Consider the following 19,702-nt stretch of genomic DNA (forward strand, 5'->3'; position numbering starts at 1 on the left):
TTTCTTCACACACAACCAGAACATCACAATCGTTCTTAAAACTCAAAGTAAGGAATTAGATCACATGTAAAATCAGAACTGCAAAGGAAGCAAAATATCCTGCTGCCTGCAGCAGGTAGCGTGGGTAGCTGATCTCAAAGCAGAAGATAACTTGTCTGTGGAGATCAGTCTAGCAGAACTCTACCTTCAACCTTTTCAAAAGCTGAATAATTGCATTTAAGAAAATGTTTCCTGACAAATGAAGACAGATTTAATCAGGACAAAGCAAAGAAATCCCACATTGGTCTTTTTATTATTAAGTTGATGTAAAAAATAGTGAAATTTGGACACTCATCAAAATTACTGATAATCAGTGAGAGAAAGCCCTGAACAATGTTTTCAGCTGGTAATGATCTTTAAAAAGTTCCATATTTCTACTACACTTTCCTTCATGCATTGCAGTAGAAGTTAAAAAGCAACCCTCAGTAAAGTTTCTTGGGTAGTTTTTCATACTCAAGCCTTGTTTGGAAAGTAATTGTTTTGAAAGACGTGTTTTTTTTTAAAGAAGATTTAAATTCTTAATGCATGGTTTTGCTTAGTGATCTGAACTCTTTTGTTGTTCAGCTGGAGAACAGACTAAAGTCTCTCAGCAGATTGTGTTCTCACAACACTGCCTTCAAACACCTCAGAAACATATACTGAGAATGATTAAGGCAGAGGATCCATCAAGAAATGACAAGCAAGCTTTAGGCTGGTAGCAAATAAAAGATGAGAGCCAAGGGGAAAAAAATGCCATCCTTCTCAAAGTATGCTAGCTGCTTGTGGAAACAACACTATCAAGAATAGGAAATCAGGCCCCAGCATTCTAAAATATTAACAGATACTCCTACGCATCATGGCACTACCTGTTAAAGCCAGAAAGAACAGTTACCAGTAACAAATCTTCACAATTTCTTCCAATTTTACTGTTCTTCTAATAGCATTACAATAGAAATTAAAACTAGGTTGCATCATCCATACTGTTCAAATAATACATACTTCTGTGACAACAAGAAGAAATCACTTAAAATGCCAACACATCAAGCAACACAGCAAATAATGGTATTGTAATGCAAAAGTAGAAAGCAGATCAGATGGTGGTTCATGAAAGCCTACTTAAGGCAACTAAGAAGATTAAGAGACCTTACTATTTGACACACAACCAGAGGCTGAGGGAGCAGGAACTGTTTAGCCCTGAGGAAAAAAACCACTCATGTAACATCTTATCAAACAGAAAACAAATTATTCCCTCTGCTTTGTTCTTTCTGGATTTTTGTTTTTAAATCAAGACAGGCTGCAAGCCACAACATCCATTGTTTAGATAAGATTTCATTACAAACCTCTCACTTCCCGTTGCTGGTGTTCTTTGCTTTTAAGTATGGGGTGGGAGATCCACAGCCAGGGGTGATGCTTGCGAAGCTGAGGAAGTATGTAATGTGTTACAAATCCCACAGTCCATGCTAAAGCAAACAGGACAATGCTGAGAAATGGCTAGGCCAAATGAGGGAAAAAAAAAAACAAACACATGGTTATAATTTGCAAATAACTTTTTGTTTTAAAACATGTCCTTATAATGAGATTTCTACCCAATTAATGCCCCCCCTCCCTCCCACCCCAATTCAAATTCATTTCACAGGTGTATGTATTTAGAAATATAAATTTTGCAGAGACAATTCACCATTTTTCCTCCTAAATAGAGGAGAAAATGCAAATGATTGGATTTATCCACTCTGTCTCTCAGGTTGCATATCATAGAAGAGGTGCATATGTGCAAAGGCTTAGGGAAATAGACACCAAGTAAGTAATATTTTGCCTGATGCAAATATCCACATTCTAATTCACACTGCACGTCAAAAAGCATTAACTTATCACAGCCAGTAAATACATTTTCTCAAACTTCCCTTTCCCCAGTATCTTCCAGCTAACATATTCTGTGATTTTACATAAGAGATAATACCTTAGAAAAAGAAAAAGGACACATACCCTTAATGATAGAAACACAGTGCTGGCACTCACAGCAAATGACAGAACAGCTGCTGCTGTGCAGACAATGAGATCCGATTTCAAAACTTCTTTCTGTGAAAATTATTTTATACCAAATTAGCACACCAATACCATTTTACCTAGATAAAGTAAATTACTCTCTTCTAAATTACTTGCAGACTGTCTTGCGGTAAGGCTAATCATCACTCCCCGATACAAAAGTGTTCTCTCCACTCTGCTTTGTGAAATTATTTCTTCATACGCTGGGCGTGTCAAGAAACCATGTTTATCTTCATCGTGACTAACTTTAAATTGTATTTTTAAATTTGGTTTTAACACTAGATAAATGAAAGCAATACAATTTTCACACTGAGCCTAATTCTATTTAAGGAAAATAACTCTTTCACATTATGGCATTTTTATTTTTGGAAATAAAAATTCTGGTTCCATTACCTATCTGCAAGCGTTACAATTTCTTTAGATTTGCTTGCATTATTGGAATGACTCATGCTTTTCTGTAATGCCTTCAGACACACAAGCTAATACATTTATTATGTTCTAAAGTGACATGTCCCATTCTCTGATTTTCTGTATCAGAAGTCAAATTTCAGCAAGATTTTATGGGTTTCAGACACGGCCATTTTTCTGCTATCACTCAATGATAACACAAGGACAACTGTGCCTATATATAAAGGTTTATAAGTAGGGTAGGAGTAATTTTGTTTTAAAAGATTAGAAAAATATCATGATCTTTCTAGACCGCTTTTCTTGTGATTAAAATGTCATTCTCAGTAAACAAATAAACAAGATAGCTTTTGAGCTCTGTGATCTTCTGAATTGTACTTCAGAGGTCACTCAAATATCTGTCTGAGTAGGTGAAAATCTTCTCCTAGGTTTGTGAATGGGATATTCAACTTCAACAGCCAATATTAGTGCTAAGTCATCACGTGCATATATAATCACTTGTAGATCTTGGTTTAAAAAATGATTTATGCTATAATTCAAAACCATCTAGAAACACTAAGCAGAATAAAACACTTTGTTAGAATTTGAAATTCATCCAGTTTCCTAGTGCTGCAATCTAGGTAATTTTCCTTTATCTCATCAGAGAAAAGAAAAAAAAAAAAAAACCATAAAATATTGATGGGATAACAAACCTAAGAATAAGGTACCAGACAAGCTGGTAGGTACCACTATATTTAGGCTGCCTGTCACTCTGTTACAAGATGCTTCTTAGTAAAAGGTCACCAGCATCAGCACTTCCACTTACTGCAGCAGGCCTTTGAAATTCAGCAGGACTAAAAAGCCTTCAGGCTCAAGAAGTACTTTTGCTTTGTCCCGTGAAACTCTAATCCCATTTAGCTGAATTTTTGAGCTTTATTAAGTTGTCCTTTCTTTTCTCAGGTTGCTCAGAAAAACATCCTTCCAAAAGAGCAGCACTCCCTGTACTCCTCAAGCTACGCTCTCTTCAGATGGCACTGTACTCAGCAAGGACCATAAATGCAGAGGCACAGAGTTCTGCTGGACTCTTCCCAACCATCCTCACAAGACACAGTCCTGCTGGCCTTGTCCCATTCTTCTTGGACATCGTATGGATGAGGAAAATCATGCTAGGGAGCTTACAGAAAAGGTCTTCACTGAAAAAACCCTTCATCCCTACATATTCCCACAGGTTCTCTCAAACTGGCTTAGACCTTCTCTCACAAGAGAGAAGCAGTACTAAAAAATCATGGATAAAATCCCAATAAAGATAGATACAGGATTTATTACCAACTCATAAAATTGAGATACTTTTTAAATTTTTCCAATCTTTTTAAAGCTATTTCATACAAAGTCAACTTAAAGCAACAGCATTTTACTGCAAAATTCATTATCTGAGAAAGCTGAGCAGTGCCCTGTTTACGTAGCCCTGTGCTTCAGTCCTTTTGCGGAGATCTATTATGAAAAGTCCTCATTAAATACCATTTTTCTGCACAGCTGAATCCAACTACTCAATCACTTAAAACAAGCTTATAAAAACAATTAAACAAACCATATTTTCAAGCTTCCCTTCACAACCAAAAAGGATTCCTATTACAGTGACAGCCGTGTGTTTTTTGTAATCAGGTGACTGAAGAAGCTGCCATTTTAAGAACTGTATCAAATAAAGATTTAGTCAAAGTCAGAAGTAGTGATAATAATGGATACTGGAGGGAGGAGGAAAGGCACCCTTGCTTCCCATTCTGTACGCAGACCAGGTTATCAACAAGCAAAATGTACTACAAAAACTGTATTACACAGGACTGCTATTTCCCATTTTTCCCATCTTTGCCTTTGCAAGTGTTCTTCCTACTGTGCTTGCACTGCTTTTGACACATTAAGAATCAGATGCAGGAAAAGGCCTTCGTTTTCAGAGTAACGCTCACTATTCAGCTATTTGAATCCAAATTTGATAGTTGTGTTCCAACTTTGACAGCACCTAGTGTGGCTCAAGTTTTATTTATGGCTAGGCTTACTCCCTTGCCCTTGCACAGAACTGCTTCAGCTGCTGACTTTCACAATAGTCCCCACAGGAGGCAGGAGATCCTTCTTGATGTGGCAGACATTATTCAAGCTTCTCACAGTTTAGTTCTTTTTCCTTCTAAAACAAAGCCAGGCAGGAGTAACTTTGTTTTGTGTGAGGGCATAATGGCCAAGACCCACAAGAAATGGCTGACCCTGAGCAGTTGTTCTCTGCCTGAAGGGAATTCAAAGCTACCTTCCAACAGGATGCCCTAGGCATTCATCTACAGGTTGCTGTAGAGATGGGTCTTGTGGCTTCCACTTGCCTTCAGTAGGAAGAGGAAGTGCCTAAAGACTCAGAAAAACACAAGAAGGAACGTGACTCTACTGGTAGAGCAGTGAGCCAAAGGAAGGCAGAGCAGGAAGCACAGACATGTTCTGGCTCTTATTCCAAGGCTGCTTTCTCTGCAGGGTTGCAAAACAGTCATCTCATATAAAACTGAACTCAGTTTGCACCTCTCTGTGAGCTGCTTGAAGAGCTGACAGCAGCATGACTGTGTATCGTAAGAATGAGGTTTATTCAGCTCACCTGAAGAGAACCACAATACATCTTCAGAAGGAGATTCAATTCTGTGAAACTCAAAATGAGTTAAGATATCATCCTGCTGTCTTCATGGATAGGAAGTAGGACCCTCTCCTGCTCTTGGCACCCCTTTATCTTCCTAGCTGCTGCTATGCAAATGCCTATCTTGGACACAATTCTGTCCTCCAGCTGTATAAAGCAGAATTTCAGAGTCCATTCCCAACCACAGACACTTATGAATTGATTGCTGAACGACTCTACAATACTATGCTTGAGTCCTTTATTTTAATGGGTCCAACATAGAAAAGTTAACCTCTGATCACAGTTAATATCTCTGCAATGAGAAATAGCCATTACCAGAGTGTTATAGTTGGGGTGAAAACAGATGGGTTTTTTCCTCCATTTTACACTTGAGAGAAAAAAGAAAAAACCCAACCCAACAATATTACATCTCATGCCTCAGAGATTTTACATGTTGCAGCAGGATTCATTTGTTTAAAAATCATTTTCAATTACGCTTTTGGAGCTTTGTACAAATCCTTTTACTAGTTATGCATATGTTTGCATTAAAGACCAGGAAGGAACCTGGGTTTGAATTTAACGCATTAATACCTTCAAGCCACTGGTTAATCTAGCAATCAGCCATGTGGATGCCGACAGAAATTAATTGTAAGGGTAGGAAGCTCCATTCTCAAAGCTGAATGGTCAATTATCCTTCACAGCTGTTTCATAATTCTGGTTTCCAAAGCTGGCAAATCTTACACAGTTATTCAAGCAAAGGAAAATAGTAAAGGTCATGGAACTAAACATTAGAGATGATGCATTTATTACTGCTAACGTTAATATCAAGCCAATAGAGAATACAATAGATTAATTTTCAATATCAATCTAATTTGCTGCCTTCAGCTGTTTAATGGTGTGAATTAATTTTGTATATCTCAAATTTCTGTTTCAAAAGGGTCTTATTTCAGTGTCACGTTTTGCACACCATACACACGCATACAGAGCAGAGCAGGGCTGTTCCGCTGTGTGACATTTTCATGTGTCTGACACTGCTTTTAAAAGTCAGGTGAGTCTTACAATCTATACGTGGTTTTTATTGCGAGGTTGGTCAGCAGAGATTGTGGCTTGATTGCGTTCATCAAACTTGAGGCACATGCACTTTTCAGTGATTCAGTTCTTCCCTACTTGCTGTATTAGCACTGCAATGTGAGATAGCAGTGAGAGTCCTGTGGCAAACTGGTTTAAGTGTACCAGTTAACACAGGAACTAGACAAAGAGCCTGCATTAGTCAGAAAGTGCTCTCATTCTTCAAGAGATCTCTCATTGAGCAAGAACTAGCACTACTAATCAACATTGAGCAAATAAATTTGCTTACAGCTTTTATACAGATTGAAGGAAACCAGCACAGAAAAAGAGTAATGCAAAGAACTAGGAAGTTTCAGCAACATCAAAGGTAAACAGCCTCTGTCCTAGAAGCAGCAGCATAGGGTGTTAAACATACAGATGAGTGCCAACTCCCCAAAACCAAATAAAGCCTTGAGAGAAAAAGGTGTTGGAAATCCCACTTATCAAAACAAACAAAAAAAAAGACCAACCAATAAACAAAATCAATCAAACAATTAAAAAAAAGCACCACTAGCAAAATATGGGAGTCAGGAAACATGACGAAGAAATGGAATCCTATGCCTGACCAGTCCCACAGCAGTCATCCCTGTCGTTCTATGTTCCCAGATCCATCAGATCTGCCCAAATGCAGTTGAAACACATGGTAACTGTTGGTATATGACATCAGACCACTATGCACATTACTGACACAAAAATAGGCATAGAGTCTCCATTTTCATGACTCCATTTTCAAATGACAGTCAGGATCTTAGATGAGATTTTGTTCATTCTCTCAGTGCTTTTTTCCTCTCAAAATATTGAAGTGTTGCTTAAGGTTTCCCTTTGCACTGTGAAATGCAGCCAGTTACAAGGACAGCTGCATTAACTGCTTCATTCCTTTGGCAAGATTCCATCTGCAGAACAGATGAAATCATTCTATCCTGCTCCAAGATGGGTACTATCAACAAAAGATACAAGTGCAATATAAATACCAGAGAATGAGAAACTTTCAGTTACATCTGCAACACACTGTACATGAAAGGACTGACAACGTGGCAAAATATAGGAAAATATAGCAAAATTTTAACATAAATACTCGTTTACTTTCTCTGTTACATTCGTATTGGAAATGTGGCGCTGGTACAAATAGTATAGTTCATAAGAAGCTATAGCTCAATGCAGACGACAGGAACCGACATATCAATCTTATGTGGGCCTTATTAGAGTAAGCAGTTTAAGGTAACATCATACAGTGTAGGAAATAATCTATGCAGCAGCTAAGCAATGAGAAGTAGGAAACAGTGTGGAATCACCTCACATGCTTAGCTTAGACTACGTAACACATTATAAAATGTCTAGTGAATACAATATGTGCAAGAGAAATGCATCCCTTTTTAAGAGATACCCAGAGGCCAGGCCAGCTACCACACTAGTGACCTGTACCACTGAGCACTATTGACTCTCAGATTATGTCTGAAGGTCAAAAAAAAAAAATTAAAAAATCACAGCTTGTCTCCCAGACACTCTGAACACTTCTTGCTTCTGCAAACATTCAGGACTACAGGAACGATCGCCTCTGTTGCAAAGGCTAAAAGCAGGCATTAGGTATGTAATCAGAAGGAATTGCTGTCTGGTAACTGGAAGCATGACAGTTCACAACTGCAGGAAATCTCCAACACTCCCTAGTACTTTCAGAAACTTGATAATCTTCCCACATGTACTCTCTGAGAGCAGCTTCTCCTGGATACCAGTTCTCCCTCTGTTCTGGCCTCTCCAAAGGGAAATCTAGAATTATTTCCCACAGTTTATATCTGTGGATTTAAAAGAACAGGATATATATCTGTCCCATATAATTAATTTAAATGTTTAAATTACTAAATATCTAAATGGTCCTTCAGTGGCAAAATTGGATGTGACAGAGTTTTGCACAGAAGATAAATAAATAAAAAAGTCTTACCACTGATTCTCTCATTTTTTCTGGGAGTGGATCTGCTGATGAATCTTCAAATTGTTGACGCAGAAAGTGAGGGACATATTTGCATTGAATTAGGGACCTGTTTAAAAACACATGTGGTTAGGATGCTTCTGAACATGTCTAACAGATATAATACATATGAAGTGAGGAGAGCAAAGAAACAGGCAGAGGAGGAAGAACAGCCTCAGTTTTCCTTCATCATGTATGTAGTAGCTATCTTATCACTGCATAGCTGGAGATGATACAAACCAGCTCAACCTTTGATCAGAGTAAAACTTCCTTCCTCTTCACAATATCAAGGGGCCTCAACAACCAGAACAGTCCAATTAATGTGCCTCGGTCAATTAGAGGAATGAGTTAAGAGGGTACTCTTGTGTTCATGCCCCTTATTAATTCAGGTAAGCCGAAACCAATATGGGAGCTCTTTATGAAACCCAGTTCAAGATTGATGTGCTACTTTCTCCACCTTGATGTCACAAGTCATCTCTTAAACACCATTTCCAATCATCTTAACTTCCTTCAAATTCAGAGTTGCCCTAAAACTTAAAAGGACTACACATTTTCCTCACAGTTGCATAAAGACATTTGATGATATTTTTAAAACTTAAACAAGAAATTTAACAGTAATTTCAATTGCTGAGGATTTGATTAAGGATCAGGAACTAAAGTTAAAACATAAAATAGTTTTAACAATATAAGATGCGTTCTTTATAGCAAGCTTTTTAAGGTAAGACAAGTTTTTACATTAGTAAGGAAGTTAAAGAGTTGGCCTGTCCTTCCAGGAGAGTGGGGGGAAAAAAAGTACAATTATTTAAATGATTCCAAAATTTAAAGAGCTCACACTTTCACGCTGATTTGCAATTTAACTGTGTGTATTCTAGACCAAAGCTAAATAGTCTCCCTGCATCATGCTAGGAAAGACCAAGATGTCTGTGAAACAGAATCCCAGATGACAAGGTGATAATGGCAACAGGAAGCCCATTTGTTGCTTAATTCCACACCATACAAGTTAACGCCCAGCTACTTGTACACCATCACAGCCTCCCAGAAGATAACACAGTTCCACCCAGGAAAGCTCCTGACTACTGCTCCAAAGCTACGGATCTGCGTACAGCCCACTCTCACATTATCTAAAGCTGAAGAACTTCTCCCCTGGATTTTCCTTGTTCCCAGCATCAGCTCCTAATACACATAAACTCTCTTCAGCTACCTTTAGCAGAGCACATCAGAGCAAAAAAGGGAAGAGATGATCTCAAAGCCACTTCCCCACACATTACAAGTCCTTCTTCTTTGCCAAGGCGTCACCAACACATCAGTAGACTGCAAGTCATCTCAACCAAATCATTATTCTCCAATGCGGCAAGCGTGCCATTTCCCAGAGGGTGGAATCTGCCCCAGAGGATTTGGAAGTGTTGCATAAAGAAAACCAGCCATACTGCTGATCTGGCTGCAGCACTTCATTTACTTACAAGACTAACACCAACCATGCAATCAGAATTTACCAAGGAATTTCCACTTAACCACTCTACTTTTGGAAGACAATCCCCCAACAGCTCTGAAACCCAGATATTACTCTGAGGAAACCAAAATCTGTGTGCTATACAAGGAAATCCATAAATAAAATTGCAGGCAACTTACATCAGTACAGATGGGTCACTGCTTTGTCTGCTGAGGTGATAAGAAAGTGCAACTAGCAGACCACAGAAAGCAGAAAACAATGCTGGAATGTGCTGTGCATCCCAGGGTTCCTGGACATGGGAACAGAAAGCAGAGCATTTACAAGTTAGGAATGCAGTACTGTTTTTCTTTTAAAAGTAGGCAAAGCTGTGCTGTAACATTAAATGCACAGCATCTAGATCTCTATGCTATCAATCAAGATTTTACAATTCCTTATCACGTCAAAGTCCATTATAGTGAAAAAGACTAAGTTACTACAATATTATCACATTTTGTGATAATATTATTGTAATTCCCACATTACCAGCAATTAGCTTAGAAACCATGTGAAAAACAAGTTTTCCTGTTTAAACTCTAAAGGCAGTTTTTCGTTAAAATGAAACATAGGTGAATTTATTTACAAATGAGACAAGTGAAATTATGTGCAGAGTACTTGTTTAAACTGTAAACTGATACGTTTTCTTGACCTGTGGCCAGATTGCTTGTAACAAAAGCCAGCATCACCGAGCTAGGGTACAGTTTTGGCACCTGATTCCTATATCTTTCTGCTGTTGTGTATAATATATCTAGGCCCTGCAAGCTATGTAACATCATAGAGAGTGAGAGCACTAGCTACTGTCCTTAAGCAGGGGTAAAAGAGAGCAATTCAAACGCTCATTAGCACACTGGGCATAATCAAGATGAGAAATTACCTCTGGGTGACTTAAGCAGCTAAAATTGGCTAGAGATAGTAAGTGGAGGAATAGAAAGCTTAATGAACAATTAATATGACCAGTGCCTCATCTGTGGAATCCTCAGCCACAAATTAGAGTCTTAAACATTGTAAATCCTAGCTGTAAAACAATACAAATTTTTGCTTTGGAGGACACAAATGTGGGTCAGACCCATAGCCACTTCTCTTCTAACTAAGTTAAACCTCACTATTCAATTCTATTTTCATTTGGTCATTCCCAGGTTTTGGACTAGGTACATTTTAGTCTAATTTTTCCCATACTTCGTCTCAGGTCAGAAATTAATATTCTTCAAGACATTGCAGAAAAGTTACTGAAGCCAAATTTTTTTGTAAATGCCAGAATTGTAGCCTATTCTGTATCCAGTACCCCTGGATCCTTTTCTGCCAGGCAGCTGTCCAACCTCTCTTCCCTCAGTTGGGACCCAAGTGCTAAACCCACCACATAGCCTTACTGAATGTCATACAGGCAGCTTCAGCCCACCAGTCCAGCCTGTCCAAACCCCTCTGTAAAGCCTTCCTATCAATACATCCATCTGACATACAGACATCTGCAAACTTACTGAAGGTGCACCTGATCTCTTTGTTCAGATCGTTGATGAAGATGTTAAAGAGAACTGGCACCAGCACTGAGCCCTGGGGGACACCACTTGTGATTTGCCTCCAGCTGAATTTAACTCCATTCATCACAACTCTTTGGGACCCACCAACCTGCCAGTTCTTTTTTTTTTTTTTTACCCAGTGCAGCATATGCCCATCCAAGCCACGAACAACAGTTTTTCCAAGAAAGAAAACCAGTGGGAAACTATCAAAAGCTTTACTAAAGTCTAGGTTGACTACATCCACAGCCTTTCCCTCATTGAAAAAGCAGGGCATTGTGACATAGAAGGAAACCAGGTTAGTTAAGCAGGACCTGCCTTTCAGAAACCCACGCTGTGTGAACCTTGTCACTTGACTGTCCTGTACATGCTGTGTGATGGCACTCAGGATGATCTGCTCCACAGCCTTCCCCAGCACCATGTCAAATGGCCACTTCCCCAGATCCCAGTAATTGCTCAAGAACTCTACTTTCACATTTACTGCATTCTATGAACAGCTTCTGTCCTGGGCTAGCCTGTGCTCCCCTTTAAAAGTGCCTTTTAACTGACCCCTGAAAACTGAGCTCTCAGCTAGAAAGACAGGCAGGATAGGCATCAATATTCACTATATGGCTGGGAAAGAGGGTTTTGGGGGATAATACTAAACAATGCTTTCAAAAAAAAAAAAAAAAAATGCACAAAGGCATAATTTCTCTAGCATCCCTGTTCCATTTTGTCACTTCCTCCCCCACTAACAATGCCTGGTAGAGTTTTAAATTAAAAAAGGATGAAAAAACAATATAGTCAATAATTGGACAATGATTCTTCATAGTAGGAAAACAGAAATGACAGGTTTTAGTCTAGGAAGCTGGCATTATCTGTCACCCTAGAAAGTGAGTTTGACTGCCTACTCTATCTCATTTGGACGAGGTGACACATAGTACTTTCACATACACTTTTGACTTTGATGCAGACACTCATGTAGTCATTTTTAAAACAAGTGAAATTGCCTTATAGGGTTAAGGATAAAAGTGGTGAGTTAAAACAGATAAAGTGACTGGGGGTGGTGTTCCACTTCAACTGCAGAACTGTCTAATCCCAGAACAATCCACTGAGCAGGAAGATAAAGGTGTCTTTGAAGTTACAAGTCTTTTACCACTGGTTGGGGTAGAAAGTAAAGCATATTTTTTTGAAGAGTGTTGATAGTAGCTTTCTGTCCTACATTATTTATCCTTTTTTACTTCTTCTCTAAAAAAAAAAAAATAATGCATGTAGCAAACTTTTGTCTTTCAAAGATACACTAAAACAAATCATGTGTTGTACTCCAGAGAGAGTACTTTGAAAACAGCTGAACCAGTGGTAAGTAGAATTCTTGATTTTGGTTGTTCTTTACTTATTTTCTTTGTGGCTGTGGGTTGTTATTTTTTGTGTGTGCATGCATTCTGTTGATTTTCGTTGCTTTTAAACTACAGCAACAAAAAAGAATAGTCCTCTTAACTCACAGTCTTGGTAGACCGATACAGCATTAGTATCCTTCACTTATGCTAATTCAAGGAAGAAACGGTGAAGGTATTTTGCATGGTGATTGTTTTGTCTTTTAAATATAGTGGAAAAACTCCAGTTTTTCTTCAAAAAGTACACAGACCTTCTAGTTTTACACTGTCGCATCATTTCATCGTTATTCAACTAATCTTGTATTTCTTTTCCTCTCTCTTTCCTTCCACTACCTAGTTTCATTATGGATCTACCCTATTACTTGTATCAAAGAGTATGCAAGGCAGCTGATGAAAGTCAGCTGTTCCTCACGTGTGGTGGTAAATTCCAAGAAATGTTATTTTATTTCAGAACTTAGAAAATGCTATTTGAATGAAATTGTAAAAGGGAATAACATCCCACTCCCAGACTTATAAGAAAATGGTAACACTGACATGCTCTGCATGGTTAACTGTAAGACAGCTTTGTTACCATGGATACCCTGTTTCCATTGAACACATTGACCAGGAAACCTCAATTATTCATGGCCCTTGTGATACACTTGCTAGATACAAGTTCCAGAGAGAGAGGCCCACTAGCTTTATCTTCCCATCACACACAGAATACAAAACTTTACATTCATGTAAGACTACAAAACCTTGGTAAGCAATAAACTACCAACTTCTAATCAAAGTTCTCTTTATTTGCATGTCTGACTGCTTATTTATAGCTGTATTTTCACTGAAGAAATTTAAAATCCTTAGGGATGGAACTGATCTGGGGGTATGCTTGTGTGCATGTCACCTTACTAAGCAGTGTCCCAGTCTGTGACTGTGATTCCTAGGCTAGAGAATAAGACAGGCAACATCATGCAGGGAGCATTAATACTCATGTTGCACATAATGGTGAGTTTATCCCCAAACAAGAATTGCAGCTTTCTAAATTCCTATACAATGACATAAAAGTAAACTTGGGCCATATTAGATTCTGCAGACGTGTTCTTTTTCTATTATATCTGGACAATAAGTTCATAATATACACACAAATCTAAGAGCATAACTACTGGAGTTACGACTGAAGTGCAAGTCTGACTACAGCTGCAAACATCACTCACTGAAAAGCGTGTTATCTGACAATTCTCTCCAAAATTAACGTTCCTAATAGCTCTTGCTTGAACCTCAAGGGTCTTTAAATTGTAAAATACATAAAATTGATGAGCCTTGACTTCAAAACCTCCAGCAGCGCTGCAAGTATTTTATCAAGAAGAAACAAAGCTGTCTAATAATCCTATGTTTCTATTTTTTGGTCACTTACGCATCTGGGAATTCTGTGTATATACAGGGGTCCATTAAGAGCTGTTTAGAAATAGTTTTGGATGGTCTTAGCAGACCAAGGGAGATGCATGCTTGCAATTCTTTCCCATTATAAAACCCAAAGACAAATATTTCTAAATTATTAGTACACAGATGAAGCCTACATCGCTGAAAACAGGAATCAAGAAGCATTGTTATAGTGATTAATGAGTTTAGAACTCATTAAGCAACAAGCCAAACTACATCAATTGTGAGCTAAGGATGGTTTAGAATACTCATAGGATTTTCAGTAACTGTCCACAGAAACGATAAATAAATTAGCAGCAAACACTTTCTTCAGGTATAAAGCAATGGAAAAATAAAAACTAAATAACTTGCACTAAAAGGAAGCAGCTATGCCACATTTAAACGCATACTTATCAGTTTAATTTTTTTGGACCTAGGTCCAGTATATAAAATTTTCACAGGCTGAGTAAAAATAATCCCCAAGTTCCTTAAGCAGTTGATAGATAAATAACTAAACAGAAAGTTGGAGCACAAATGAACAATTAACTAGCTCTGGATGAACTTCAAATCCAAACCAACAGATTGAAACAGGAGGCAAAAAAGAAGGACAGACTGATTTGAGCTTTGAGAATGTGCTCTTCTGCTCCACTGCAACATATTGATGCACTGAAATGCTAAAGACAGATATCAAGATAGAAAAATTCCAGACAATGTATGTGGAAAAAATAGGAAGGCATATATGATATTTAAACATCCATTAAATATTCAAAAGAAACCCAAAACAGATGAAACAGGAGACAAAAATCAGCTCATTAACTATTCTACTCAAGTGAAATAGGAAGCCCAGAAGTTCTTGTGTCTTCAGTCTGGTGAATATAATATCTGAATAGAAAAGCATCTCCTCCAGGAAAAAGAGATAACCCTTTCATGTATCAAAAGTAAGGTAGCTATTAGAGCTGCCAATTTCTGTACAAGATTACAGGACTGAAACTGAGATCAGAAATAAAGCCAGACTAAAGTGGACATAGATAATTCTAAAGTAAACTCAACACCCAATAGCTACAAAAAAGCAGAAAACTGAAAAAGCAGTTCTATTAGATGTGACAACTCAAGAAATGACAAAAAGAAGTGATCCAACTATATCCAGAATTTAGAGCTTTTTAATCAAGTGAACATAAGTGAAAGTTTTCAGACAACCTGGAAATAACTTGAATAAGGGGTAATGATACCATTAAACACAGGCTTGAGAGATGAAAACTATCTCAAAGAAACCAGGAAAAGTTCAGTTCTCTGGACTTCAGAAACAAAGGCTCTTCTTTCTCATATGAAATCAAGGTCAGAGTATGCAGTATTACATGCAAGGCTGCATAAGCAGGTGGTGTTGTACTATTCATGACATGGTTGTGTCATGTCAGAAGATGTCTGAAAAGATGTTTTGTAGCACCTGAAAGCTGTAGCCAAATCACCCCTGCATGACTGGGAGAACACAACTGCATAACAAAAATATATGCAGTGACTCGGAGTTAACGCCGATGGAACTTCTGCTCACCAGCTACAACAAAACACACAGCCAAGACTCGAAAATGTGCTCCTCTCACAACAGGTGCCTTCAACCAACCTCTGTAACAAATAGCATCCTCTCTTGATGGGTAGAAAAGTCCTCAAGGTTTCAAATAGACAGATGGAAACCTGGGATTACAGCCATTTTTTTCTTGTTTCATGGTTTTCTGGAGCAGCTGCTAGGAAATGCCGTGAATAACCTTGGCCTTTCTCCTCTTTTACTCTCATCATATGATTCCAATTAAGATACACGATGGACATTTAAGCAGCCTGCCATATGATCCAACATCCCATTCACTACTAACACAAGATTAGGGATCATCCATCACTGTTTAGATGGTATGTGCATTTTAGCCACTACAGAGAAACACTTCTGGTTATGGGATAGCAAAGGAGCTGGAAGGTCATTAAAAAAGAGGAGCATGGCCTCATTAACTCTTTGGGCAAATCAAATTTTGTCTGCAGATCATAGGATTAACTATGGATAATACTACATGATAAGCTTCCTCAGTCAACTCATCGAAACAAAATCAGTAACAATTAAGTTAATGATAGGTTTATACAACAAAGCTACTCTTTCCACAGAGCATCTCAGTTTGTTTTGTACAAAATAATGCAAGAACAAAATAGGCCTGCATAAGGTGCAGGATTTCAGCACCAGGGCTATTCACCCCACATCAGAACTCATTTTAGATTGTAGAAAGTTAACTTGAGTACTTGCACCATTCTGGGGACATACTTCAGAACAATTGCTCAATTCTCCTTGATTTTTTCCTTCCGAAATGAGAGTTATAGAGCAAAGAATTAGTTAATGTGAATTCAATCCTCTAAAATAGTTGCAACAAAATTTTGCAATTAATTCCTGATATTTAGAATATGTATGTATAGTTTGAGGTTCTAAAAACGAGCAAGAAAAAATCTCACCTAAAAACACAGACCTAGATTAAACATTGTTTATTTCTTCTAATAACAAAAGAAAACCATAGAACAAACTATTATTCTAATGATCTTCTAAAGAAATACTATCTTTCCTTTTAGAATAACTAATGTACACAGAAATTAGGCTAGGCTGTTTCACCATGGAAGACCATAATTGGAACACAAGAAGCATTTCGGGAAGGAAAGGCTCAAGTCTGATACTGCTGGAATGAGCCCTATGCCTGAGCATTTGATGTGAGCAATCGTTCACCAGTAACAAGCACACAACCACTTAGATCCATTCTGCTCTGCAATTTATTTCAGGAAATGGAACTCTGCTCGTTACACCTGCTGAGCTATACGATATTCTGCCAATAAACAAGTGCTTACATTCAAGAATGCTACATTTCAGCCAAGTAATAAGCTCTGCAACTCAGACCCTCTTCTGATACAGGATTTCTGCCATGTTTTCCTGCCCTGAATCTTTTTGATTGCAAAGATTTTTGACATCCATAAACTACTGGAAATTTGGCTTTCATCTTTTTTTCAAAAAACTAAGAATAAAGAAAGTAAAAAGGAAAATTATAAAATAGCTGTAAAGCTAAAGAGTGAAAGAGATACCCTTCCTATTGTAAAGACAACTACGTACTTATTATCTTTGTGAAAACATCTCAGTGAGGCAGACTATAGGACTTGCCTACTTTTGAGCTAGAATCTGTGATTTCTAATGCATCAAAAATCCATCTTGATTTGATTAGGATGACAAGTTGTAGCCCATTATATATCAGAACAGTTCTACTTTCTTACACAGGTATTAGATCATCTTTCACAGTTGTCGCTATTCAGGATCAGACCCCTCTGATCTTACTTATCCTCCACTGATGAAAGAATAAATCTGACAGAATCATTCTCTTGAAATGTTATAAGTCCAAAAGACAAAAAGCTCTAGACCTGACTGAAGAACACAGAAGGGTAATACAAGTGCACTTTTCTAACAGAAAAAAACACGAGATTGCAAGCACCCCAGTGGACTGAGATTATGAGCTGAATCAAGTGGAATCATCTTTACATGCTTTAAATTAACCTTCTCAGAACTGTCTCCACAATAATAGTGCCATAAAAATTCAAATTAACTATAATTTCTGTATGAACAGAAAGTCTGCACTTAATATTGGTAATTTACAGCAGATATCTTGTAAATCTTTCATAGCACTCTACAACTTCAGGGTAGCATATTTCTAAGCAGTTTGAAGTCTAATCCATGAGGAGATTGCTTATCTACAAAGCCACCTGCGTGTTGTAATTTCAACTATTACACTGAGAAAGGAGTCCACAGAATATTTTAAGAGGCTTTTCTTTAACACTGTATACAAAACCTTTTTTTTTTTTTTCTTTTTTTTTTTTTTAAGTATCCATCACACAGCTTCCCTGCCCCCAACTAGCAAACTGTCCTCTGCCAAGCATAGAGGAAAAATGATTGTTTTCACAGGTTTTTATTTGCCTGTCAGATAGTTGTTCGAGTCAATTTCTTCCTTCCATACAGCAGTCTCTCTTTTTCCTCACTGTTTCTCCCTCCTCCATCCTGTCTCACCTTGTGGATTTTTCCTCACTCCTTCCATCCTTATGGAGAGGGACCCTCTACATCCTATCTGCCCCTTTCTGAATCATCAACACATTTGGAAGAATGTTGCAGGAATACCAGCTACTTTAGGACACTGCACAAGAGAAGTAGTTAGGCTTTCTAGCACCACACAGTTGGGCAAGGTCAAACCAGTGTAACTGATATACTATGTGAATCTGGTGACCAAGATTCCCTGAGAGTACATCAACATGCTCAAAGATACTTACTAGTGTGTTAATGCACCACTACTCAGCAGCTGAATTGCCATAAATTATTATGCATGGACTCAAACCACCCAGGGGCAAGATAAAATGGTGGCTTAACACATTTTACCTTACTATTGGGAATGGTTAAAAACACAAGCACAGCCTGCTCTGCTCATCTGTGATAGATAATTAAAACATTGTAATTGACCGTCTTTGATTTAAGGTCCCTATTCAAAATTTTAAATAAAAATTGTTAAAAGCCAATTCTGAAACGTTTGTCTTTCTTAAAGAAATCCCTCAAACAAAGATCTGATAGTACCACTGTGCTACAGATGTGTAGCATCACACAGTATCCTCTGGCATACTCCTGCAAGATGCTGAAAACAGCTTGCAAATCACTGCACATCCTGGTGCACTCCTGCACAAGCACTGACAGCATCTAGCCTGTCATGAAACAATGTTAAAAGACTACCCCTCAAAAGATACATTTTACAACAAATCTAGGATGAAATTGTGGTCTCACCATGGTCACCGGGAATTTTACAGCAGACTTGAGGACAGCCAGAAGTTCAATGTTATCTTTTGTTTTGAAAAGTAAAAATTGTAGGAGAGATACACACAAAGGGCAGGTGTAGTGTAGAGCAACTAACAGTTATTTTCCAGAGAAAGAGTACCTGCTTCACAAAGAGACACTAGAAAGACTGGGTATCTTCAACTAAAAGATGATATGGCTGAGGTGGGTACAACCAAGGACTACAAAATTGCCAAGGCAGCAGATAGAGTGAATGCCAACCTGTTATTCCACCAATACTGCAATACAAGCAATAGGGAAGACATGATGAAATAAGCTTTTCTTCACACTGAACTCAGTGAAGATCTGGAATTAGTTGCCACTGTGGAGGCATGCAGTATAAGCACATTCAGAACATTAGACAAACTCAAGGACAATGCTGACTGAATAAAATCTGCAGAGATGCAGCCTCCAAGAGATCTAAGCCAATAATTGTGGACAGTGGCTGAATAGTATGGGAATGAGCAACAAAAAATGGTCATGAAGTCCTAACCTGAAGTTCCTATGCTACTGATGTGCTACCCCATATTGGGTTAGGTGATCCACTGGTCTGCCCAAGCAGAACATAAGATTTCTTATTATTCTCTATTTTCTCTTCAAAATAGCCACAGAAAGGTATGTACAAAACTTGCATGCATTACACTCACTTTCTGACTTTGAACTTCATCTGCAAAGAGTTGTCTGAAATCATAGAATCACTAAGGTTGCAAAAGACCTCCAAGATCATCCAGTCCAACAATCCACCTACCTCCAATATTTCTTCACTAAACCACGCCCCTCAGTGCAACACTGAAAAGTTTCTGGAACACCCTCAGGGACAGGGACTTAATCGCCTCCCTTGGCTGCCTGTCCCAGCATCTAACCATTTTTTTCAGAGAAAAACTGTTTTCCTAGTACCCAAC

At 38.1% G+C, this 19,702-nt stretch overlaps 1 protein-coding gene across 1 annotated transcript in view; it reads right to left on the reverse strand.

Annotated features, from left to right (window-relative positions):
- The window catches only part of PCNX2 (pecanex 2), a 149,838-nt gene that overhangs the window by 76,413 nt on the left and 53,723 nt on the right, over positions 1 to 19,702 (reverse strand). Inside the window, exons 16-19 of the mRNA XM_042883139.1 lie at positions 9,786 to 9,895; positions 8,130 to 8,226; positions 2,002 to 2,094; positions 1,359 to 1,509 (exon numbers count right to left, since the gene is read on the reverse strand). Of these exons, the coding sequence (XP_042739073.1) occupies positions 1,359 to 1,509; positions 2,002 to 2,094; positions 8,130 to 8,226; positions 9,786 to 9,895 (451 nt within the window). The remainder of the gene's footprint in view (positions 1 to 1,358; positions 1,510 to 2,001; positions 2,095 to 8,129; positions 8,227 to 9,785; positions 9,896 to 19,702) is intronic.

Source organism: Lagopus leucura, unplaced genomic scaffold (genome assembly GCF_019238085.1).
Source record: "Lagopus leucura isolate 7727_CA_CO unplaced genomic scaffold, USGS_WTPT01 Super-Scaffold_73, whole genome shotgun sequence".
Classification (NCBI taxonomy): Eukaryota; Metazoa; Chordata; class Aves; order Galliformes; family Phasianidae; genus Lagopus; species Lagopus leucura.